We start from the raw sequence: 21002 nt of genomic DNA, 5'->3' as shown, positions 1-21002 counted from the left end.
TGTTCGACTTTGGCTCAGGTTGGGATCTCGCGGTTTGTGGGTTCAAGCCCCGCATCGGGCTCCGCGCTGTCGGCACAGAGCCTGCTTGGGATTCTCGCTCTCTCCTCTCTCTGACCCTCCTCCACTTGTGCTTTCTCTCTTCTCTCTCAAAATAAATTAATAAACTAAACAAAAAAAACCACATAAAAATATCTACATAGGGGCGCCTGGGTGGCTCAGTCGGTTAAGCGTCCGACTTCGGCTCAGCTCATGGTCTTGCGGTCCGTGAGTTCGAGCCCCGTGTCAGGCTCTGTGCTGACAGCTCAGAGCCTGGAGCCTGTTTCAGATTCTGTGTCTCCCTCACTCTCTGCCCCTCCCCCGTTCATGCTCTGTCTCAAAAGTAAATAAATGTTAAAAAAAAAATTTTTTTAATTTACATATATTTTCTACAGGATAAAATTAAATTTCTAACTTGATTTAAAAGCTGCATGCATGTGAGATCATTTCTGATTTGCTCTTTATTTCTTCATTAATTTTTTAATGTTTATTTATTTTTGAGAGAGAAGAGAGTGAGAGACAGAGCGTGAGCAAGGAAGGGAGGGCAGAGAGAGGGAGGCACAGAATCGGAAACAGGCTCCAGGCTCCGAGCCATCAGCCCAGAGCCCGACGCGGGGCTCGAACTCACAAACTGCGAGATCGTGACCTGAGCTGAAATTGGACACTAACTGAGCCACCCAGGTGCCCCATGAGTGCCTTTCCTAGCCTCCTTGGTTGTGACCACTGCTGGTAGAGAACAAGGGAGCTGTCAGTACTCTGGCGACTGACGGATCGTAAACTCAGCCTCCAGGAGAGCCAGCCTATTAGCTCCGTGAGCAGCCCGCACTGCTTCCGAATTATTCATCAGCCCTTTAGAACTGGAACGTTATAAATTATGAAACAGTGCTGTTTCTATGAAAAATAAAATCCACCATATCTGGGATTTTTCAAATTGAATTCCATTATGTTCAGGATATAAACAGTGTAATTATACACGGAGTACAAAATAATGAGACCAGAGTGATTTGCTCAGCCTTGTATAAGCAGTCAGCGTGGCCTTCACTGGGCAGACGGTTGTCTACAGCTGTAAATCAGATATGCACTGTTGGGGTACCAGGGGATTGCAAGGAATGTCCTCAGGGTTGGATGAAGACAGAGTGAGAGCAAAAATACAAGTGAAGAGCATTGAGAACCAGGATCTAGAAACCAGAACATTAGAAAGTCAGTAAAGGGACACCTGGGTGGCTCAGTTGGTTAAGCCTCCCGACTTCAGCTCAGGTCACGATCTCACGGTTATGAGTTCGAGCCCCGTGTCAGGCTCTGTGATGACAGCTCGGAGCCTGGAGCCTGCTTCGGATTCTGTGTCTCCCTTGCCCTGCCCCTCCCCAACTTGCGCTCTCTCTCTGTCTCTCAAAAATAACCATTAAAAAAAAAAAGTCAGGAAAAATGTGGAATCAAGACCTGCTGTGTTTCTAAGGTCAGGCAAGTGCCCCACAGCCATCAGGCATCGGTTAGCCCATCCTTCCAACCGATGGGACAGCTGTCTGCACCCCCAGGGCTGCTGCTCACCTCCCACATCTGTCAGAGCACAGAGAGCCCACCTGCCCCACACTTAGAATGCTGCCCAGTGCTCCTGCTGACCAGTAGGATCCGAGCAGAATGGCTTTCTCTCTCCTGATTTTTGTTTTTTTGTTTTTTAATGTTTTTTTTTTTTAATTTATTTTTGAGACAGAGAGAGACAGAGCATGAGCAGGGGAGGAACAGAGAGAGAGGGAGACACAGAATCTGAAGCAGGCTCCAGGCTCTGAGCTGTCAGCACGGAGCCCGACGCGGGGCTCGAACTCACAGACCGCGAGATCATGACCTGAGCCAAAGTCGGATGCCCAACCGACTGAGTCACCCAGGCGCCCATCTCCCTCCTGATTTTGAATAATCCAGTCATTGAAAAAATCCGACACGCTTATATTCCAAGATGAGCACTTGGACTTATAAGAATGAAGAATATTTCCTTAGAGTGACACTAAATCTGCAAAATCCTAAGTCCCAGCAGCTCAGAGTTGCGAAGAGCCTGGAAGTTCCAACCGCCCCCTGCCCGGTCCTTCCCACCCTCATGCCCCCAGCATCCTCTTGGTGAGCAGCCTCCAGGGGACCATGCTGCCCCTCTCCCCACCCCACTCCTCCTCCTCCTCCTCCTCCAGGCAGCCATTCTGTCCTGGGGCAGCTCTGTGAGGAATGATGCCTTTACTTATGTACCTTGCTGGGTTTCTGAGCTCAGATCAGCCAGGCCCGTGAGAGCAGGGGCTGGATGTGTCTCCTTGCCCTGTGTCCCCATCTAGCAGAGCACCGGCTCCTCCTCGTAGATGCTTGTTAAGTCGTTTCTAAATTCCTCATTGACTTGGTCTTAACTCTCTCGCTTGGACCTTTACAAATAAATCTCTTGAATAATTGAAGATAACTTTCAGGCCAGTGTGCCTCCCACATCTGGCAAGCCCCCTTTCTCTGAGCCACTTAAAAGTCTGCTTGTCCAGGTCTCTCCTCCACAGGGACCGCTTGTCCCTGCTCCTCCAGGCAGAGCCAGGGCTCGGGCCCACCTGCCCATCAGCCACCAAGAGAGCCTGGCCTGTTTCTCGCTGAAACACGGATCTACTCTGAACCTGTGTCTTCCTTACACGGAAGAGAAGGCTAGCGGAAGGAGATTTGTTCTTCAGGGCCTCCTCGCCAGAGAAGGCAGAGCCCCTTCTGGAAATTCTGCTTTCTCTCTATTATCCACGTAAAGCCACACCATCTCCTTCAAATAGCAGGTTTATCCCTTTCGCCTTTTTTTTTTTTTTTTAACCCAGAAAAAGTATGTTTGTTCTTAGCATTTCCAACCCCCCAACTCTTAGCTCATAGGGGCCCTTGGCGTATTTTTTCCTACAGGTTCTTGCTGCCCTCTTCTATTCATCTTTGGTTACAGGCCCCTCTGACTGCCCAGGCTCTCCGTCTTTGTGCGACTTCTTGTGACATCCGAGCTCGGTGTTCACCATGTATCCCATGCGCGTCTCTTCTTACTCTGCAGAAAGCCAGGTGACATTTTTGAAAGGAAGCCTCTACATTATCTTCCATCATCCTTCCTTTCTCGAGACCTAAGCCTTGGAATCTGCCTCTGCTGAACTTCTTTAACTCCACATTGAAGGAGTGGGGGGCGCCTGGGTGGCTCAATCTGTTAAGCATCTGATTCTTGATTTTGGCTCAGCTCATGATCTCACCATTTGTTACATCGGGCCCTATGTGGGCCCTCTGTGCTGCCAGCACAGAGCCTGCTTGGGATTCTCTCTCTCCCCCACTCTCTCTCTTCCAAAATAAATAAATAAACATTACAAATATGAATAAATAAAAGGAGTGTGTATCTGGCAGGGCTCTTTTCCACCCTAAGCTGTTGTGGTCGCTTCTTAAGGGTCTGGCACATCCACCCCGCCTCTGAGTCTCTGTCCTGTTCCAGGCGAACCCTGCTGCTCGTGGTCAGAGATTTTTCTGTCACCGTGCAGGACAGGAAGCTGCCGTGGAGCTTTGCTCTCTGAGCAGGGCCCGGCTCAGGGTACTCGGCTGGTGAAAGAGGTAAACCACCTACAGGCCTACAGATCAAGTTCACGTCAAGCCCCAGGCTGGAAAAGCATCCGCACAAAGGTCCGGCCATCAGCCATCCATAGCTTTGTATCTGACTCCGCCAAGAGGCTAATTAGCACCATTTACATTAAGTGGTCAGGGCTGTCGCCAGGCTTACCTGGCAGGGACCGCCAACAGGGAGCTCCTCGAGTGGGGTTTTTGTTGCGACTACCTGATTAGGCAGAACTAGACCCAGAGAAAGCAAAATACGTAACCTGTGGTGAGTAAAGACGCTCAAAGGCATCGTGTGCTATCCGGATGGGCTAGGTTATACTGCACTGACAAGTATCCACCCCCCCCCCCCCCCCCCCCGCCCCGGCCCCCAACCCCGTCTTAAAAGCTTAACACAACAACGGTTTGTTTCTTGTTCAGCTGAGGGTACAGGTGATTGTCCAGATTACCTGTCCTTTGGGTAACACCTTGATCTTCCAGATGGATGGAAGCTTCTCCTGCCTGAGGCTGGAGCGCCTGGAAAACCACCTTATCTTTCTTTTTTTTTTTTTTTTTTAAAGTTTTATTTTTTTTTTCAACGTTTATTTATTTTCGGGACAGAGAGAGACAGAGCATGAACGGGGGGGGGAGGGGCCAGAGAGAGAGGGAGACACAGAATCGGAAACAGGCTCCAGGCTCCGAGCCATCAGCCCAGAGCCCGACGCGGGGCTCGAACCCGCGGACCGCGAGATCGTGACCTGGCTGAAGTCGGACGCTTAACCGACTGCGCCACCCAGGCGCCCCAAAACCACCTTATCTTTCATGTGGCACAGGGAGAAAGGGACTGGGAGACTTGAGCACAGGCACTTTAAAGGCCTTGGAAATGACTCTCCTCACGCCTGCTTCTGTTTCATTCGGCAGCTTCGTCACATGGCCACTCCAACTGCAAGGCCCAGGAAGTGTAGCCGCCGTGCACCCCATGTGAGCGGACATCAGTAAGGTCTCCCAAGTCACCATGTCCCTCTTTTTCATACAGGTACTTTGACGAGCCGATGGAGTTAAGGAGCAGTTCTTTTTCTAGCTGGGATGACAGTTCAGATTCCTATTGGAAAAAAAGAGGACCATCAAAGATACGGATACTGTCCTGAAACCCACGGGCTATTCAGACAGGTATGAACAGAGAACAGTGGGATTGTAAATACTGAGGCCATGGGTCTCCAGGGAAATTCTCTAAGACTAGCGAATGATTTTATTCTACTGTTTCAAGAATATTCTTTGCATCCTGGTCTGTTTCCTGACCTTACAATCTTGCCTTTCCCAGAACGTCCTATAAATGGAATCATACGGCAACTGGCCTTTTTAGACCGGCTTCTTTGACTTTTCGTAGTGCATGTGAGACGCTTGTCATGATGTTCCTTCCTCTTCGTTGTTGAGTTGTTTGTCCGTTCACCTGTCGAACAACTACCTCCAGTTGTTGATTATGAATGAAAGACTTTACAATCTCCTGTCCAAACCAGACAAAAGTGCAGGGAGACCTAGTAATACGTTGGGACAACAGGCACAGCCTGGGATTATGCTGGGTGACTGCAGTCTGTGGCCAGCCTACTCATTTTGTATCCTGCGTGATACGGAACGGTGTCTTCCGTGCATTGCAAACAGTGCCCTCAGTATTCACCAACTTACCTCCACAGGGAGCTGAAGATCAAATGCTGGGTCTGTTTAAATAGGAAAATTCCTTCAACTGTCGGGTGCTTTGGATATTTACTCATGTTTTTTTAGAATTTTCAGGCTTTTTAAAATGGCCTGAAATCCTTTTACAAAATTACTACCGTCAGCTTTTTAAAAAGTAAAATGGCATTAGTATACATTATAAATGAGAAGTGCATTTGCCTCACCTCAAATTAGTTTAACCTATTTGGGCTGGGGTTTTTTTTTGTTTGTTTGTTTTCATTTTGTGTGCTGGCAACACTTAAGATCTGTACTCCTAGCGAATTTCACGTATATAACACGGTATTACTTTCTCTGGTCACTCTGCCTACTTTACATCCCAGAACTTACTCATCTTGTAAATAGAAGTTTGTACCCTCTGAACATCTGCCCATTTCCCCTACCTTGAAGGCTGTGGCAAAGAAACACCATTCCACGCTATGAGTTTGACTTTTCTTTTTTTTTTTTTTAATTTTAGATTCCACCTATAGGAACAAATCGTGCGGTATTTTTCTTCTTGGTCTGGTTTACTTCACTTGGCATGATGTCCTCCAAGTTCATCCGTGTTGTCACAAATGGCAGGATTTCCTTTTTTTAATGGCCGAATAATGTTCCACTGTATATATATTTTCTTTATCCGTTCATCCATCAACAGACATGTATCTTGGCTATTGCGAAGAATGCTGCTGTGAACATGGCAGAGATTTCTTGGAGATACTGATTTGTTTGTGTCAGATACAAATCCAGAAGTGGGACTGCTGATCAAATAGTAGTTCTATTTTTTATTTTTATTTTTTTTTTATTTTTTTAATGTTTATTTTTGAGAGAGAGAGAGAGAGAGAGAGAGAGAGAGAGACAGAGCGGGGGAAGGGCAGACAGAGAGGGAGACACAGAATCCGAAGCAGGCTCCAGGCTCTGAGCTGTCAGCACAGAGCCCGACGTGGGGCTCGAACCCACGAACCGTGAGATCATGACCTGAGCCGAAGTCGGACGCTTAACCGACTGAGCCACCCAGGCACCCCTCTATTCTTAATTTTTTGAGGGACCGACCTCCATACTGTTCTCTGTATGGCTCTGCTAATTTGCGTTCTCACCAACAGCATACAGGGGTTCCCTTTTCCCCAGTTCTCCTCCATACTTATCTCTTTTGGTACTTGCCATCCAAACAGGTGTGAGGTGACATCTCATTGTGGTTTTGACTTGCATTTCCCTGATGATGAGTGATGTTGAGCATCTTTTCAGATACCTGGTGGCCATAAACTTCCTTTTTAGAACTGCTTTTGCTGTGTTTCATGAGTTTGGGTGTGTTGTGTTTCCATTTTCATTTGTTTCAAGATATTTTTTTATTTCCCTTTTGATCTCTTCATTGACCCACTGGTTGTTCAGGAATGTGTTGTTTAATTTCCATATATTTGTGAATTTTCCAGTTGTCCTCTCCAATCACTGATTTCTACTTGCAACCATTATGGTTGGAAAGGACACTTTATATGATTTCAACCTTCTTAAACATAACGTATGATTTAAATTTATTTGTCCTGGAGAATGTTCTATGTGTGCTTGAGAATGTGTGTTCTACTGCTATTGGATGGAGTGTCTTGAATGTGTCTGTTTGTCCATTTGGTCTAAAATGCTGTTGAAGTCCAGTTTTTCTTGATTTTCTTTCAGGATGATCTGTCCATTATTGAAAGTGGGATACTGAAGTCTCCTATGTGATTACAGTACTATTTCTCCCTTCTGATCTGTTAATATTTATATCATATATTTAGGTGCTCCAATGTTGGGTGCATATATATTTATAATTGATCATATATGTGTGCGTATATATATATATATATATACACACACACACACACACACATACACACACACACACACACACACACATTTATATAGTTATATAATGACCTTTGTTCCTTGTTACAGTTTTTGGCTTAAAGTGCACTTCATCTGATATAAGTGTGGCTATCCCTGTTCTCTCTTGGTTTACATTTGCGTGGAGTATCTTTTTCAGTCCCTTTACTTTCTGCCTATGTGTGTTCTTCAAGCTGAAGAGAGTCTCTTGTAGGCAACATGCCGTTGGACCTTGTTTTTTAATCCATCTGGCCACTCAGTGTCTTTTGGTTGGTGAATTTAGTCCATTTAGTTTAAAGCAACAATCGCTAGGTAAGGATTACTAATGCCATCTTAGTAATTGTTCATTGGCTGTTTGGTGGTTCCCTTGTTCCTTTCTTCCTCTCTTGCTGTCTTCCTTTGTGAATTGATGACTTTCATAGTGGTATGTTATTATTTCTTCTCTTCTCTTTTGTGTGTATACTATAGATTTTTGCTTTATGATTACCATGAGGCTTACATAAAACATCTTATGATTATAGCAGTCTATAAACAGCCTATAGCTGTCAGCACAGAGCCCGACGCAGGGCTCAAACTCACGAACTGCGAGATCGTGACCTGAGCTCAAGTCGGATGCTCAACTAACTGAGCCACCCAGGCGCCCCTATAACAGTCTATTTTAAGTGGATAACAACTTAACCTAGATTACATACAAGAATTCTACCCTTTTACTCTACCCCCTTTACATTTTATGTTTTTGATGTCGTAATTTACTCCTTCTTATATTGTATATCAAGTAATAAATTAATGTAGCTGTAGTTATTTTTACCATTTTTGTTTTTTAACTTTTATACAGAGGTAAGTGATTTATACACCACCATTGCAGCATTCAAGTATTGTGAATTTGACTGTACACTTACCTCCATCAGTGAGTTTTATACTTTCATGTTTTTATGTTACTAATTAGCATTCATCAGTTCAGCTTCCAAGACTCCTTTTAGGATTTTGGTGACACAAGTCTCTTGGTTGGCAGGGTTTGCTTGTTTGTTTGTTTTTCACTTCGAATATATCCTTCCCCTGTCTCCTGGCCCTGCTAGGTTTCTGCTGAGAAATCTGCTGATGGTCTCCCAGGGATTCCACTGTACATGATGAGTTTCTCTTCTCTTGTTGTTTTAAAAATTCTTTTTCGGGGGGCACCTGAGTGGCTTAGTCAGTTAAGCATCTGACTCTTCATTTTGGCTTGGGTCATGATCTCACAGTTTGTGGGTTCGAGCCCCATGTGACAGTGTGGAGCCTGCTTGGGATTCTCTCTCTCTCCCTCTCTCTGCCCCCCCACCCCCTGCCTCAGAAAACAAAAACAAAAAACAAAAAAACTTAAAAATTCTTTTTTTTTCCCCCTTATGCTTTACCTTTATTCCCATGACTTACTCATTTCATAACTGGGGGCCTGTATCTCCCTCTCCCCTTCACCCATTTGGCTCATTCTCCCACCCCCCTTTTGTGTGACAACCATCATTTGTCTGTGTCTATATTATACTTCTGATCTGCTCTTTTTTGTTTGTTTATTCATGGTTTTTTTTTTAAGATTTCTTTTATGAGTTGAATCGTATGGTATTTATCTTTCTCTCTTTTTGTCTTTGATTTTTAACAGTTTTATTATAATGTGTCTTGGTAAAGATCTCTTTGGGTTGAATCTCTTTGAGGACTTTTGAGCTTCGTGTACCCGAATGTCCATATCTCTCTCCAGATCTGGGAAGTTTTTAGCTGTTATTTCTTGCAATAAGCTTTTTGCCCCCTTTGCCCTCTCTTCTCTTGATGGGCCTCCTGTAATGCGTAAATTAGTTACTTACGGTGTCCCATAATTCATGTAGGCTTTCTTCGCTCTGTTTTATTCTTTTTTCTTTTTTTTTCCTCTGACAGGATGATTTGAAATGACCTGTCTTCGAGTTCACAAATCCTTCTGCTTGACTCAGTCTGCCGTTGATGTCCTCTGTTGTATTCTTCGGCTCCACAGTCTCTGTTTGGTTCTTTTTTGTCATTTCCGTCTCTGTGTTGAACTTCTTCTTCTGTTTGCGTGTTATTTTCCCGACTTCGTTGAGTTGTGCGTGTTCTCGTAGGTTGCTGAGCTTCTTTAGAACAGTTATTTTGAAATCTTTGTCAGCCGATTCTTTGGGATCGGTTATTGGAAAATTACTGCGTTCCACATTGGAAAATTACTGCGTTCCCTTTGTGGTGTCGCGTTTCCTTGATTTTTCGTGCTGCTTGGCGTCTTGTGTTACTGTCTTCGCATTGGAAGAAGAGTCACCTCCTCCTGTCTCTACCGACTGGCTTGGGGTGAGAAATGCCTTCACCAGCAGCCCTGCTAGGGATCCTGAAGCTTTCTCAGACCTTTTCTATGGAAATACCACTCTATACTACTCGTTCCCTTTGGGGGCTGGATTCTTAAGATGAATGCCGTCTCTCAATCCCACAAGGCCAGGCCAGGTGCTCGAGCCTCCTGGGTACTCTCCCTTGGTGCCCGGAAATGCTCTTTTGTGTACTTCCTCCCAGTCCCAGAGCGGCCTGGCTTTCTGCACACGCTCAAAGGCTTGTCCTCACCGTCTGTGGGGGCTTGTGCAGGGAGCCGACTGTGAAGGTGGGAGATGTGTGGGTGAGGTGCACAGAGCATCGGAAGGCATCCATGGGCCAGCGGGGGGCTCCACGGGCAAAGCGTACCCAGCTGCTTGTGAGCAGGCTTCCTCGTGGCGTCCACAAAATGGTCGGTGGGACCTACGTGCCTTTGAGTTCTGAGCCCTGGCTGCTGTGCTCCCAGCCTCTCCCAGCCCCTAAGCCATGCAGATCACCTCAGTGCTCCGGATGGGGTGGGAAAGAAGGGGCATTTTCTGCAGCGTCCCACCCGGCAGGGGAAGTCGGGCTCCCACTCACCAGCCTCTCACTTTCCCCCATGGGAGATACTGCAGGCCAGGGGGCTCTCTCTTGGTACTGAGCTGTGCCGCCCGCGGAGAGGGGTGACTCAGGGAAGGCGAAACTGTGCCTCTCACCCTCTTTCTTGTGCCCAGTCTTGGATCATTTTACTCCCAACAGTGTGTTGGAATCTCTCTGCTGCACCCCCTGCGTCCTGTCTGTGGACAATCGTCAAAATCAGTGTTCTATAGGGGGACGATGGTAGAAAACTCCCTACTTCACCGCCTTGCTGACGTCACTCCTGTCCTGCCTGTTTTTAATGATAGACCTACTGCCCGCCGTAAGCCAGACTATGAGCCAGTTGAGAACACAGATGAAGCCCAGAAGAAGTTTGGCAATGTCAAAGCCATTTCATCAGATATGTACTTGGAAGACAAGCCCAAGCTGATGTAAGTGTCCAGAGAGTTTGTGTGTGAGCCCTATTGAGCAGGAAGCGAGCAGGGACCTGGGAGCCAGGGGAGGAGGTGACAGGCGCAGAGTGGGAGGGACTCAGACCGTGAGAGGCCCCTGGGCCAAGGTGGTGGAGTCGGGACTGAAACCCAGGTCCTCCTGACTCCTCCCCCTCATTGCCCCAGTTGGAGAAGAGGCTAGAAGGTAGGATCGTGTCTCATGTTTCTCTGATTCCTTTCTCAGTGTGTGAACACACATCTATTTAATATGTTTGGAAAAAATTTCAGGCGATTTTTGATACAGCTGTAATTTACTTAACTTTTTAATTATATTAATGAAGTTAAATGGCGTATATAGATATGTTTGGGGAGGGTATATATATTTATTTTCAGGTTGTTGCCTCTCGCCTTAGAGGAGTCTGCTACACAGAAGGATCATACGGCAATGGAGAGGCCTAAGGTTTTTTCTGATGTCGGGGTGCTGGTGTGCTTTTGCCAAAGCTCTCGGAGGCGCGCGTCACTGCCAGGTTTCTTGGGCGACACAGGGAGCTGCTTCCTAAAGGCACTGAGTCTGTTTCGTAGCAACAGAGCTTTGCCCGGCACTTCGGGAGCTTAGAGTTACCACTTGTCTCTTCCCACCCCCTAAAAGCTGCCTTATTTTAAAGCTGGCAACATTTAAGTCTACTTTGAAAGTCACGGAGCAGAGCCGATGTGGGCAGCCGTTGCAGTGGCCTCTGCTGGCCGCTGGCGGGCACAGCGCCGCGACAGAGGTGCCCTGCTGCTCTCTGGTTCCCCTGCCCTGAGCAGCTGTGAAGTGACAGCTCCTCGCTGATTCCTTTTTGCAGAATTGCTCACAGCCTTTGGAGCTGATGTTTCCTATTCCTTGTCTTCTCTAGTGTGAAACCAGGGCTCGGCTGGAGAGGCTTTCGGCGAGTTCCTCCATAAGCTCAGCGGATCTGTTTGATGAGCAGAGGAAGCAGACGGCAGGTATGGGGGGCGGGGCTGCCAACAAAGTTGGTGCCCGTCGTGTCTACGGCGTGAGTACGTTTTCTCTGCATAGAACTTTTTACTTTTCCAAGATCATCCGCAACCGTCACGTGATGCTCTTACCCCCTCTGTGAACAGAGCAGAAGTTACCGTTCAGGCCTGGCGTGTGAGGAGACCGGGTCAGGACATTTAAGCGACGTCCCCGGGTTGCCAGAGAAGTCATCTTCCTGGAACGTGTTTCCTGGTCCAGTGCAAAGGCCGTGTCCGATTTGTGTGGTATCACAGCCCCGCGGGTCGACGGCCCTGGGCTCCTAGCTGTCACTGACCGCTCCCTGCCTGAGACCTTGAGTGTTTCATGTCATTTTCCAGTCTTCCCACACTCCTGCTCTGTGAAGCGGGTAGATACTACATCCCGCGCAAGGTGGCACTGAGGCTTGAGGTGCTATGTGTGAAGTGCCACCTGGGTGCCTGGCACCCAGGGGAGACAGAGGCAGGTAGAACAGGGGACTTCACCAGGCTCAGTCTTCGAGGGAAGGCAGAATGTGGCTGTGGAAACAGGCAGGTGCAGAGGAATCTCCTGTCTCCCCAGCCCTCTTAGGGTGCAGACCCAGGGACGAGAGATGTCGGGGAGCCCCAGGGAGTGCACCTCAGAGCATGGGCCCATCCTGGACGTCTAGAGCCGAGCCGGTCTCTGCTTGTGCCTCTGGGTCCCTGAGCCATGACTGAGTCCTACCCAGGCCTCAGCCTGGCCAAAGGTGACGGGAAGGCTGTGTGTTCTTCCTTCGTCACAGCTCGCATTAAAGGAGCGGTGTCCTCTGAAGTCACTTCAGGAACCCACTCGGCGGGGAGAGCCCAGGGGAGGGGACCTCCAGAGCCAAATGCTCCAGGCCCAGGACCACCTGCTCCCCCTCGTCCCCAAACCTGGAGGAGCCAGGCCTGGGCACAGGTGACCAGCATGGGCAGCTGCAGAGAACAACTGTTTTCTGAGTACAGCGAGGAACAGCCTCAAGAGAGAAGGTCGTGGGACAGACCCGAGTGCCTGGAACCTTCAGTGCTGGGGTGTGGGGGATGCTGGAAGATCCACTGTGGCCCTCAGGTTCAGTAAGCACACCAGGCTGCTTGCTGCCGTGGGAAGGAGCTCTCCACCCAGGGGATGCAGGGCCCCCAGGGGCAGGTGGGGGCCAGGGCCTCAGCTGCTGCAGAGAGCCCACCAGGCAGGGGTGCTCGGTGGGGCTGCGGCTCTCGGGCCGCTCTCTGGGCTGCCTTCTGCACCGAGTCCGGGTGGGGCAGGGTGGCTCCTGGACTTGTATTCTTATCTCTTGTCGGGACTTCCTCTTGTGGCCGCCTTCCCAGGTGGAGGGGTGCTGGCCCTGCGCCCTTCGGAGGGGAGCAGGGGAGCATTCCCACAGCCCCGCCTCCCCCACCCAAAAGGGTATCAGGTCAGCCCCTCAGAACCTCAGGTGTTGAAAGTCGTCCCCCCCGCAACCAGCTGTGTGTGATTTTGTAATTCAGGTTGTTGGAAGTTTTCACTCTGAACCCCTGTTTGTTTAAAAAAGGAAAAAAAAACATTTGGAGATCAAATGAAAACTCTTTCCAATTGTTGAAGGAAAATTGTGGCCGGCCCATGTATGCTTTCCTGTCCCCTTTCAGAGAACAAGGTTCTTTAATTGTTTGGGCCCTGTGTGGGTCCCAACTCAGGGTCACAGAAAGGGTGCCCCCCCCCCCCCCCCGCCGGCCTTCATGCTCCCTCCTCCATCCAAGCCCACGGCTCAGACCGTGGTCACCCGCGTTCGGCATCTTCCATCAAGCGCGTCATAAAAGTTGCCTTCGGTAACGACCATAAGTGTAAGTGCATTGAACAACTCTTATTAAATATTTACTTTTTGTCAAGAGTGCATTTCGGCAAACAGCAAAAGCTGGTTAAGAGACTCTTCTGGGTTTCTTATCTTAGAAGCTTTCCCATCTGTGAAATCTCAGTCATTGAGGAGATCATGGTATACTTTATAATTTCATTGTGGTGGGGGGACTGGGGAATGACTCCAGATTCGAAATGCCTCCTGGTGAAACAAAATGCTTCCTGGGGATGTGTTTAATCCAGCAGCCTGGACATTTGTCAAGGGCCCTTCCCTTTCAGGATACCGGAAGGACCAGATGAAAAACACACATAGGCACCCGCCGCCAGCCTGGCATAGCGCCGGTCCCTGTGGCCACCCTCCCAGAGCAGGGTCAGCTGGGGGAGGTGGGACTGCCATCACCTGGGTCCTGTGTCAGGAGGCAGCCACTCAGGGTACTGAATGACAGAACAGAGGCAGCTTTGGGAGAGCAGAAGCTCCAAGCCCAGTCTGTCCCCTCGGGGTTTTTCTTTTGAGAAAATGACCTCTGGTTATTTGAATCTGAGCGCGTCCACCGGGAGGGCCAGAGACGCTGAGACCCTTCTCTCCTAGGCCCCACTCGCTCGTTTGCTCGTTGCACCTGTTTGCTTTGTCCCCTTAGGGCACCTTGGCTGCTCTCTTCTTTCCTCCTTACTCAGGCCCGCGGTCCAGCATGCGACCTCTTCGGGGCCTGCAGATCTCCAAGCACTGGCCTCAGTCCGCAGCCACGTGATTTCGTTTGGTCAGGCAGTGAATGTGTTTGTCACAGCCGCGCCGTGGCGTCGCCGACCCGGAGTCGGCCGCCGGCCGGAGTCTCGTCACTTGGGCACAGGGCTGCTGTGCGGGGTGGCAGAGAGGTCACTGCCGTGATCTGTTCGTTATTAAACTCGTCACTCCTGTCATGTTGGAAACCCTTTCTTCTCTCCCTTCGTCCCCATTTCAGGGAAACGGGTACATGATCGTCTACTGAAAATCGATTGTTTGAGGAGCCGGGGCACCGTCCTGGGCTCCTCGGGCTTCCGCAGAGCGACCCTCCCACCTCCTGCAGCTACCCCTTCTCCCTTCTCCGGGCTGATTCTACCCAGAAGTCTCTGGTCGGCCCAGGTTTCACATCCTGCCCTTGCTCCCTGCGCTTGGCTCTCAGCTCCTATGGGCCTTTCCAGGCTCAGTTCCCAGCGTTTTCCTGCTCCAGCCCTGGGTGCACGCTCCGGGCATCCTCTGCTGTCACCAGGGTAGAGGCCATCTGATGACCCCCCCCCCCCCCGGACTGGACCCTAAGCCCTTCGGGGACAGGACCTGTCCGTTTTCATCTCCGTCCCCTGGCAGCTGGCATGCCTGGCACGGGGAAAGCCCTCAGGATGCGTCTTTTGAGTGAACGAATGGACAGGTAATGACGGAGCCCTGGAAGCAGGGGTGCCGGTCAGCGGGTCCCTCAGCCAGCTGAGCGCAGGAGCCACGGTCCTCACTGTGCTCGTGCCCCTTCCAGCACAAACAGGAACGTCCCCTGCCCCGGCTGTGATGTCACGTGGCCAGTGCCGGGCGCCGTGTGCACATTGCCGTGGTTCCTCTGTGCGGAGGTGGCCTCCGAGGCTCCACCGAGAGACGGCCCCATGGGTCCCCATCTCGGGTGACTGTGCAAAGCGGACCCCCTGCCGGCCCGTGGCGGGCACAGTGAGGTGCTAGCACGGTGTCACTTGGCCTTCCTGACTGATACAGGGCCTCCACACCAACCACGTAACGCGGCGTGGCTCGGCTGGCCCCGTCCCCCGGCCTGGACACTCCGGGGCCTCTGTCTCTGTCTTGCCACCTTTTTGGTTGCTTGAGCCAGAAACCTGGGAATCAGCCTTAATTTCTCTCTTTCCCAGCCCCCCGCTGCCAGTTGGTCCCTAAGCCTCCTCGAGACACTCAGACTCACCCACCCCACTGCCACCGGCTTCGGCTCGGCCGCAGCCACTCGTGCCTGGACGGCCTCGGTGGCCTCTAACTGCTGGCCGAGCTCTCCCGGTGCTGTTATCGGTTGATTGTCTGCCTTCCCCAGTAGGCAGTAAGCTCTGGAAAAGCAGGTTTGTGATGATGTCCTCAGCACCAAGCCCGCCGGGGGTGTAATGGGGACAGATAGATAGCAGGGAGACCGGGCACCTGACCTAGACCATAGGTCAGGGAGCCTCTTCCTGAGGAAGCAGCTTGAGCCGTCATTTCCTGGAGCCCATTGTGTAGTGTGAGCGCACTGGGGCTCTGCTGCCCTGGGTGGCCCTCAAAGGAGACACGGCACCCAGATACGAGAGGAGGAGGGAGACCTCACAGACCCGGGAGACCTTCAATCAGCTTTCACAGGTTTGCAGGCAGCAGACCTATAGGCCAGAGGGCGGGAAGCCACCTCCCTGCCAGAGACCTGACACCTGTTCCGGAGTTGGCAGGCTGCTTACACTCCCAGGACTTAGATGGATAGTGAGGATTAAGTAAGGAGTAAAGGTGCACGATAACAGAGGCTAAATCAGATCTGAGTTCGTTTCCCTCTTACATGGGACTCTGGGGAGGCAGTTCAGGACATGTGCTATGTTCCCAGATGCCAAGGACCTAGGCCCTTCTCCTCTGTTGCTCATGATCTCCTCTCCATACTTCACCTCATGCCCAATATGGTTGCTCCAGCCCTAGCCATCCCGTCTGCATCCCGGCTAGTGGGAAGAGGCAGGGAAAAGGGCAGGCCTCAGCCCTGGATGGCACTTCGGCTTACATCCCATTGGCCAGAACCCTGTCACCTGAACACACCTTGTTGCAAGGGTTAGAATTTGGGAGCTCTGTACAGAGAAGGGGAGGAGAGGAGAGGAAGGACTCTAGGGGATGGGCCGCCATCTCAGGGCACCTGGGGACTGTACCTAGTCGGTGAGAGATCATGGTCCCAGAGCTGTCCCGCCTCAGCTGTGCTCTCTTCTTTAAGTGCTTCTCAAGTTGGAGGGGCGCCAGGGTGGCTTTGTCGGTTCAGCGTCCAGCTCCGGCTCAGGTCACGATCTTGCGGTTCGTGGGTTCGAGCCCCGTGTCGGGCTCTGTGCTGACAGCTCACAGCCTGACTCCTGTGTCAGATTCTGTGTCTCTCTCTTTCTCTGCCCCTCCCCTGCTCATGCTGTCTCTCTCTGCTTCTCAAAACTAAATAAACATTAAAAAAAATTTAAAAAATTTCCCAAGTTGGAAACTTGTAAGTGGAGGTGCTTCTGCTAAGGTCCCTCCTGTGACCTCTGGTCCAGACCTACCCAGCCACTGTGGACCTCTCCAGGTAGTGGCGCAGCCGTGACCCTGCCTCTGCACACTCAGGATCTCATACTAGCTTCCTGTTTGCTCTGAAGACCCATCTGCAGGCCAGTAGCAACACTGGTGAGCGGCTGTGCTAGGATTTGAACCCAGATCCAGCGTCCAGGCTGGGCCTCCACTCTTTTATTGGCCAAGGCCTGCAAAACTTTAAAAAGTCAGCTGGAGGGGTGCCTGGGTGGCTCAGTCGGTTGAGCATCCGACTTCGGCTCAGGTCATCGTCTCAGCTCATGGGTTCGAGCCCCGCGTCGGGCTCTGTGCTGACGGCTCGGAGCCTGGAGCCCGCTTCAGCTTCTGTGTCTCCTTCTTTCTCTGCCCCTCCCCTGCTCACGCTCTGTCTCTCAAAAATAAAATGTTTGAAAGAAATAAAAACAAAATTAAAAATGAATAACAAGTCAGCTGGAGGCAGAGAGGGGAGGAACCCGCACCGGCGGCCCCTCCCTGCATGGTGGGCACGGGAGCCGTGCTGGGGATCCACACTGTCCCTTCTGGGCGGCGTCCGTGTGGAAAGATAAACACGTCCATTCCGTTTTTTCTTGGAAAGGGAACTGGCTTCTGTTGCTTAAGGGGCAGGTGGGTGCGGCTGGGTCGTGCGGGGGTGGCTGGCTTGGCACCCTAGGGCCTGCAGGGTTTGGGCTCGCTCACCGTCACGGGGCCCCTCCAGCTTTCTGTCACACCTCTGGGACGGAGCCTCAGCCCGAAACCCTGGCTGTCTGCTCCGGAGCTGCCGCCGCTCAGGTGCGATACCGCCGATGCGCTTCACTTGCACTGGTGGAAATAGGCTGATGTTTCTGCCGGCCGCCAAAGCCGAAGCAAAGAAATCCCACTGGTTCTGGCCTCAGGAAGCAAGGTGGGGGGTGAGCTTGGCTCCGGCTCAGAGTCAGAAAAGCCTCAGAGAGACACCTGTGCGTTTGGCTCCCCTCCCTAGTGAACCTCGTTCTCCTGTCCTGCAGGCTTCCCCTGCCCTGAGTGGCGGGTGACAGAGACAGCGGCCGCTGAGGTGCCTTATCCCACCCGGCAGCCCCAGAGCAAGCAAAGGCTCCTCTCCCTGAGAGATACAGGAGTCCCAGGAAGGCTCTGATCGGCCAGGCCTGGGTCACACGCCCACCCCTCTGGATGGAGTCCACGGGGCTCCCCAAGAGAAGGGAGGAGGGCTTGTACCAAAAGCGCGGGGGGGGGGGGGATGTCGAGCACTCAAAACCTAGAGATGTCCGCCCATCTGCCATTTACTGAGTATTTACCTGTCAGATCTTGTGTTCAGAGGAGGAACCAGGAGCCCAGAGAGGGTGAGAAAGCTCTCCAAAGACACACAGCTTAGAAGAGACAGTGCCAGTATTTGAACCCTGGTGGTCCCAAGACCCAATACGACATCTGCTCTCGTACGGGGTCTTACAGCTAGTTCAGGGTGGGGCTGCACTGAAAAGGGTCCTGACCCCACCGCAAGGTTCTTCTCCCTTCCCCCCAGCTGCTGCTCGCGGGAAGCGGGAAGCGGGAGGGGAGGGGATTCCGTGCCCTCTAAGGTCACGGAGTGCCCTGGGCACCGGTTGTGCCGCCTGTCGCCACGGTCCGGTGACAAGCGGCATCTGTTCTGTGTGCAGGAAGCTACAACCTCACGAGCGTGCTGCCCACTGCGCCTGACATGGCCCAGTTTAAGCAGGGAGTGCGATCCGTTGCTGGAAAGCTCTCGGTCTTCGCTAACGGCGTCATGACTTCCATTCAGGTCAGTGCCCCGGGGGTGACAGGAACGGAGTGGGGGTGGCGGCTCCGGCGTGGAAAACGCAACTTGGACCGCTCTTCACCTGCTGGCAAATTCGATTTCCTGTCGTTGATTTATATGTTTGCTACGGTGTAACCCGGGGCGTCATGAAAACCAGAAACTGGGCTTTTATTTTTGCTTAATGTTCTCGTTGATGACTCTAGAGGGATTTGTTACAGGAATTGATCGTATGCTGCGCTTCTTTCCTGTGTTGGAACGGAGAAATAGGAAGAAGAAAATAAAAAACTGCCCATGATCCCAAGGACAGCTTCTGTTACTCTTTCGGCATATTTTATTTTAGTTCTTGATTTCTATGCACATCTTCTTAGAACTCAAAAGGATCCGGTTGTACAGATGATTTGACATTCTCGTGGTGCTCTGCTGTGAGCATTTCTGTGTAATTCTTCAGAAGCTACCTTCTGTCGAGCGAAAATGCAGAACATTTATTTACCTCTTCCCTAATTTGGGGATTTACGTGCTATTTCGGTCTCGGAAATAAGGCAAGGATGGGGCATCCTCGCGTACCACGGCGGAAGGCCATCTCTTAAGGCTTATTTCGTGAACCTTCTGGCGTACGTCCTGTTGTTCTAGGATGCTGCCACTAATGCGAAAACGTGGCCACGGGCGGTAGGACCTAATCAGTGCGGCCTCTGGTGCCTCTGAAGGGGCTTCCCCGCTTGGGGAGGGGGTGGGGCGGCCCCCCCTGAAGAGAACCCCCTCCGCCCAGAGGTTCCTGCTGTTTTGGCTGTTGAGAACAACCTTTGGTCATGTCCCTGAGGTCAGCTGAGCCCACATCAGTCCTTCCACGTAGGTGACATCCACATTTTAGGGAAGGTCATCCCCCTTTATTTTATAGATGCAGAATCGGAGGTACGGAGGTTAAGTTGCTTCTGCAGGATCGCTCAGCTGAGCCAGAATTTCAGGGTCCAGACTCCACTTGTGTTACACCTGCCTCCCAGAGAGAGGCTCCCCACTTGGCTCCCCACCCCCACCAGATGCTTTGCGCCCCTCCCCACAGACCCTCCCACAGCGCGGGAGCCGCAGGTGGCCGCGGGGCTCGGGGACAGGATGTCCTCCTGTCCACGGCCCACACTGACCTCGGCATCAGGAAGCCCCGGCTGTGGCCACGCCCCTTCCAGTTACTGGGCTCTTTGAGGGGATGGGGGGGGGGGGGGGGGCGTACGTTCCAGATGCCAGACAGTCGGTGTTCTGTGTTCACTGCGATGTCAGTTTGGGAACGCTGAGCGTTCGGTGCGCGTGAGAGGGAGAAACCGGTGCTGAGCGCGAGCAAACGTGCGTCTTGCTTCTCTCTCGCCAGGATCGCTACGGTTCTTAGCACCCACGCGGGGTCGTGCGTTTCCAGAAAGGCCTCTTGACGTGAACCAGTGAGCACGTCGCAGACCGCAGTGAAGACCGGACAGTTTTGCAGATTTTTCTGCTGCTTTTTCACATGGTATACATGCATTTCTGATTTCTAATATTTCCTTTGAGAAATTCTCATTTTTGATGTAGTAGAAGCTTTATTGTAATTTCTGTTTTGTGTTCCTTCCTGCCCATGCGCTCCTTTGGGCATAGCTATGTGTAGCCTTGCTTTATTTGTGTGGAATCTGGTTCCAGCAGCTGGGGGTCTGGAGACAAGGGCTTCTCCCACCTCTGGGGGCTGAGAGCCTTCGTTCCGGGACTGGGGGAGGGGGGGTCTCAGTGCCGTGTGACCTGTGGGCTAAGGGCTACCCCAAGCGGTGATGCTCCAGAGGCCCGGGGAAACCAAATTCACCAACACACGTTTCATTCAAAAGGGAGCAAAGAATAAAAACAACAGACCAAAAATGTCTAATTTGGCAGGTTGCTTCATTTGTATTTCCACATGTTACAGTGATTTCAAAATAATGTTTAAAGCCGTCTGTCCCTTTGTATGATCTATAAATTCAAAAATAATTTACAGTGAGCACTTTTAACAAGGCTAAGCTTCTGCATTGCCAAGGGAATTAATCTTCTGACACGGTGTTGCTGTTTGAATTTATGGGAGATGTCAGCTGAGAATCTCCTGAGTGTGTTTACGAACCGACATAGTGGACAGAATTTAAATGAAAAAGGTAAGAAGACAGACCCACAGGAAATATCTCAGTACATGGGAGAACAGTAGTTGTAACTGGGTAGTTTTGTTAATATTTTTTATCTTAATCTTGGTTTTCAAAAAATTACAGAATGTGTATAAATGAATAAAGAAAAATAATTTGGCTGTGTTTTAGACAGCGTTAGAATATATTGTTCAGCACAGTAAAATATATTTGAAATCTGATGAACCAGAAATGTGGTTTCAACTGAATATTTGTGAATTTTTCTTAAAGATCAAATTTGTAGACTTCTAAATATAATAAACCCTTGCAGCAGATCGTGTTGCCTATTTTTTTTTTTTTTTTGCAAAAGCCTTTGTAATGAATCTTGTAAATCAGGGCTCATGATATAACATTGACATGCATTTGAACTATGATATAATTAGAGATGGATCTGTTTTTCATGTACATTTGGGGCCTGATGTGCAGCTGTCATTAACTGAGGTGTTGTCCCCAGGGCAGTGGCAGGTGGGGTGTCCTTGCTGAAAGT

The 21002-nt window shown here is 50.7% G+C and overlaps 1 protein-coding gene across 1 annotated transcript in view; it reads left to right on the top strand.

Annotated features, from left to right (window-relative positions):
* LOC115518797 (ADP-ribosylation factor GTPase-activating protein 3-like) overlaps window positions 1–20692 on the top strand; it is a 55578-nt gene extending 34886 nt beyond the window's left edge. Inside the window, 6 exon segments of the mRNA XM_030322318.1 lie at window positions 4628–4735; window positions 10359–10456; window positions 10459–10481; window positions 11378–11468; window positions 18241–18362; window positions 19717–20692. Of these exon segments, the coding sequence (XP_030178178.1) occupies window positions 4628–4735; window positions 10359–10456; window positions 10459–10481; window positions 11378–11468; window positions 18241–18362; window positions 19717–19734 (460 nt within the window). The 3' untranslated portion in view covers window positions 19735–20692.
* The last annotated feature ends 310 nt before the right edge of the window (window positions 20693–21002 follow it).

This window comes from Lynx canadensis, chromosome B4, assembly GCF_007474595.2.
Source record: "Lynx canadensis isolate LIC74 chromosome B4, mLynCan4.pri.v2, whole genome shotgun sequence".
Classification (NCBI taxonomy): Eukaryota; Metazoa; Chordata; class Mammalia; order Carnivora; family Felidae; genus Lynx; species Lynx canadensis.
This window is presented reverse-complemented; position numbering and strand designations above follow the sequence as displayed.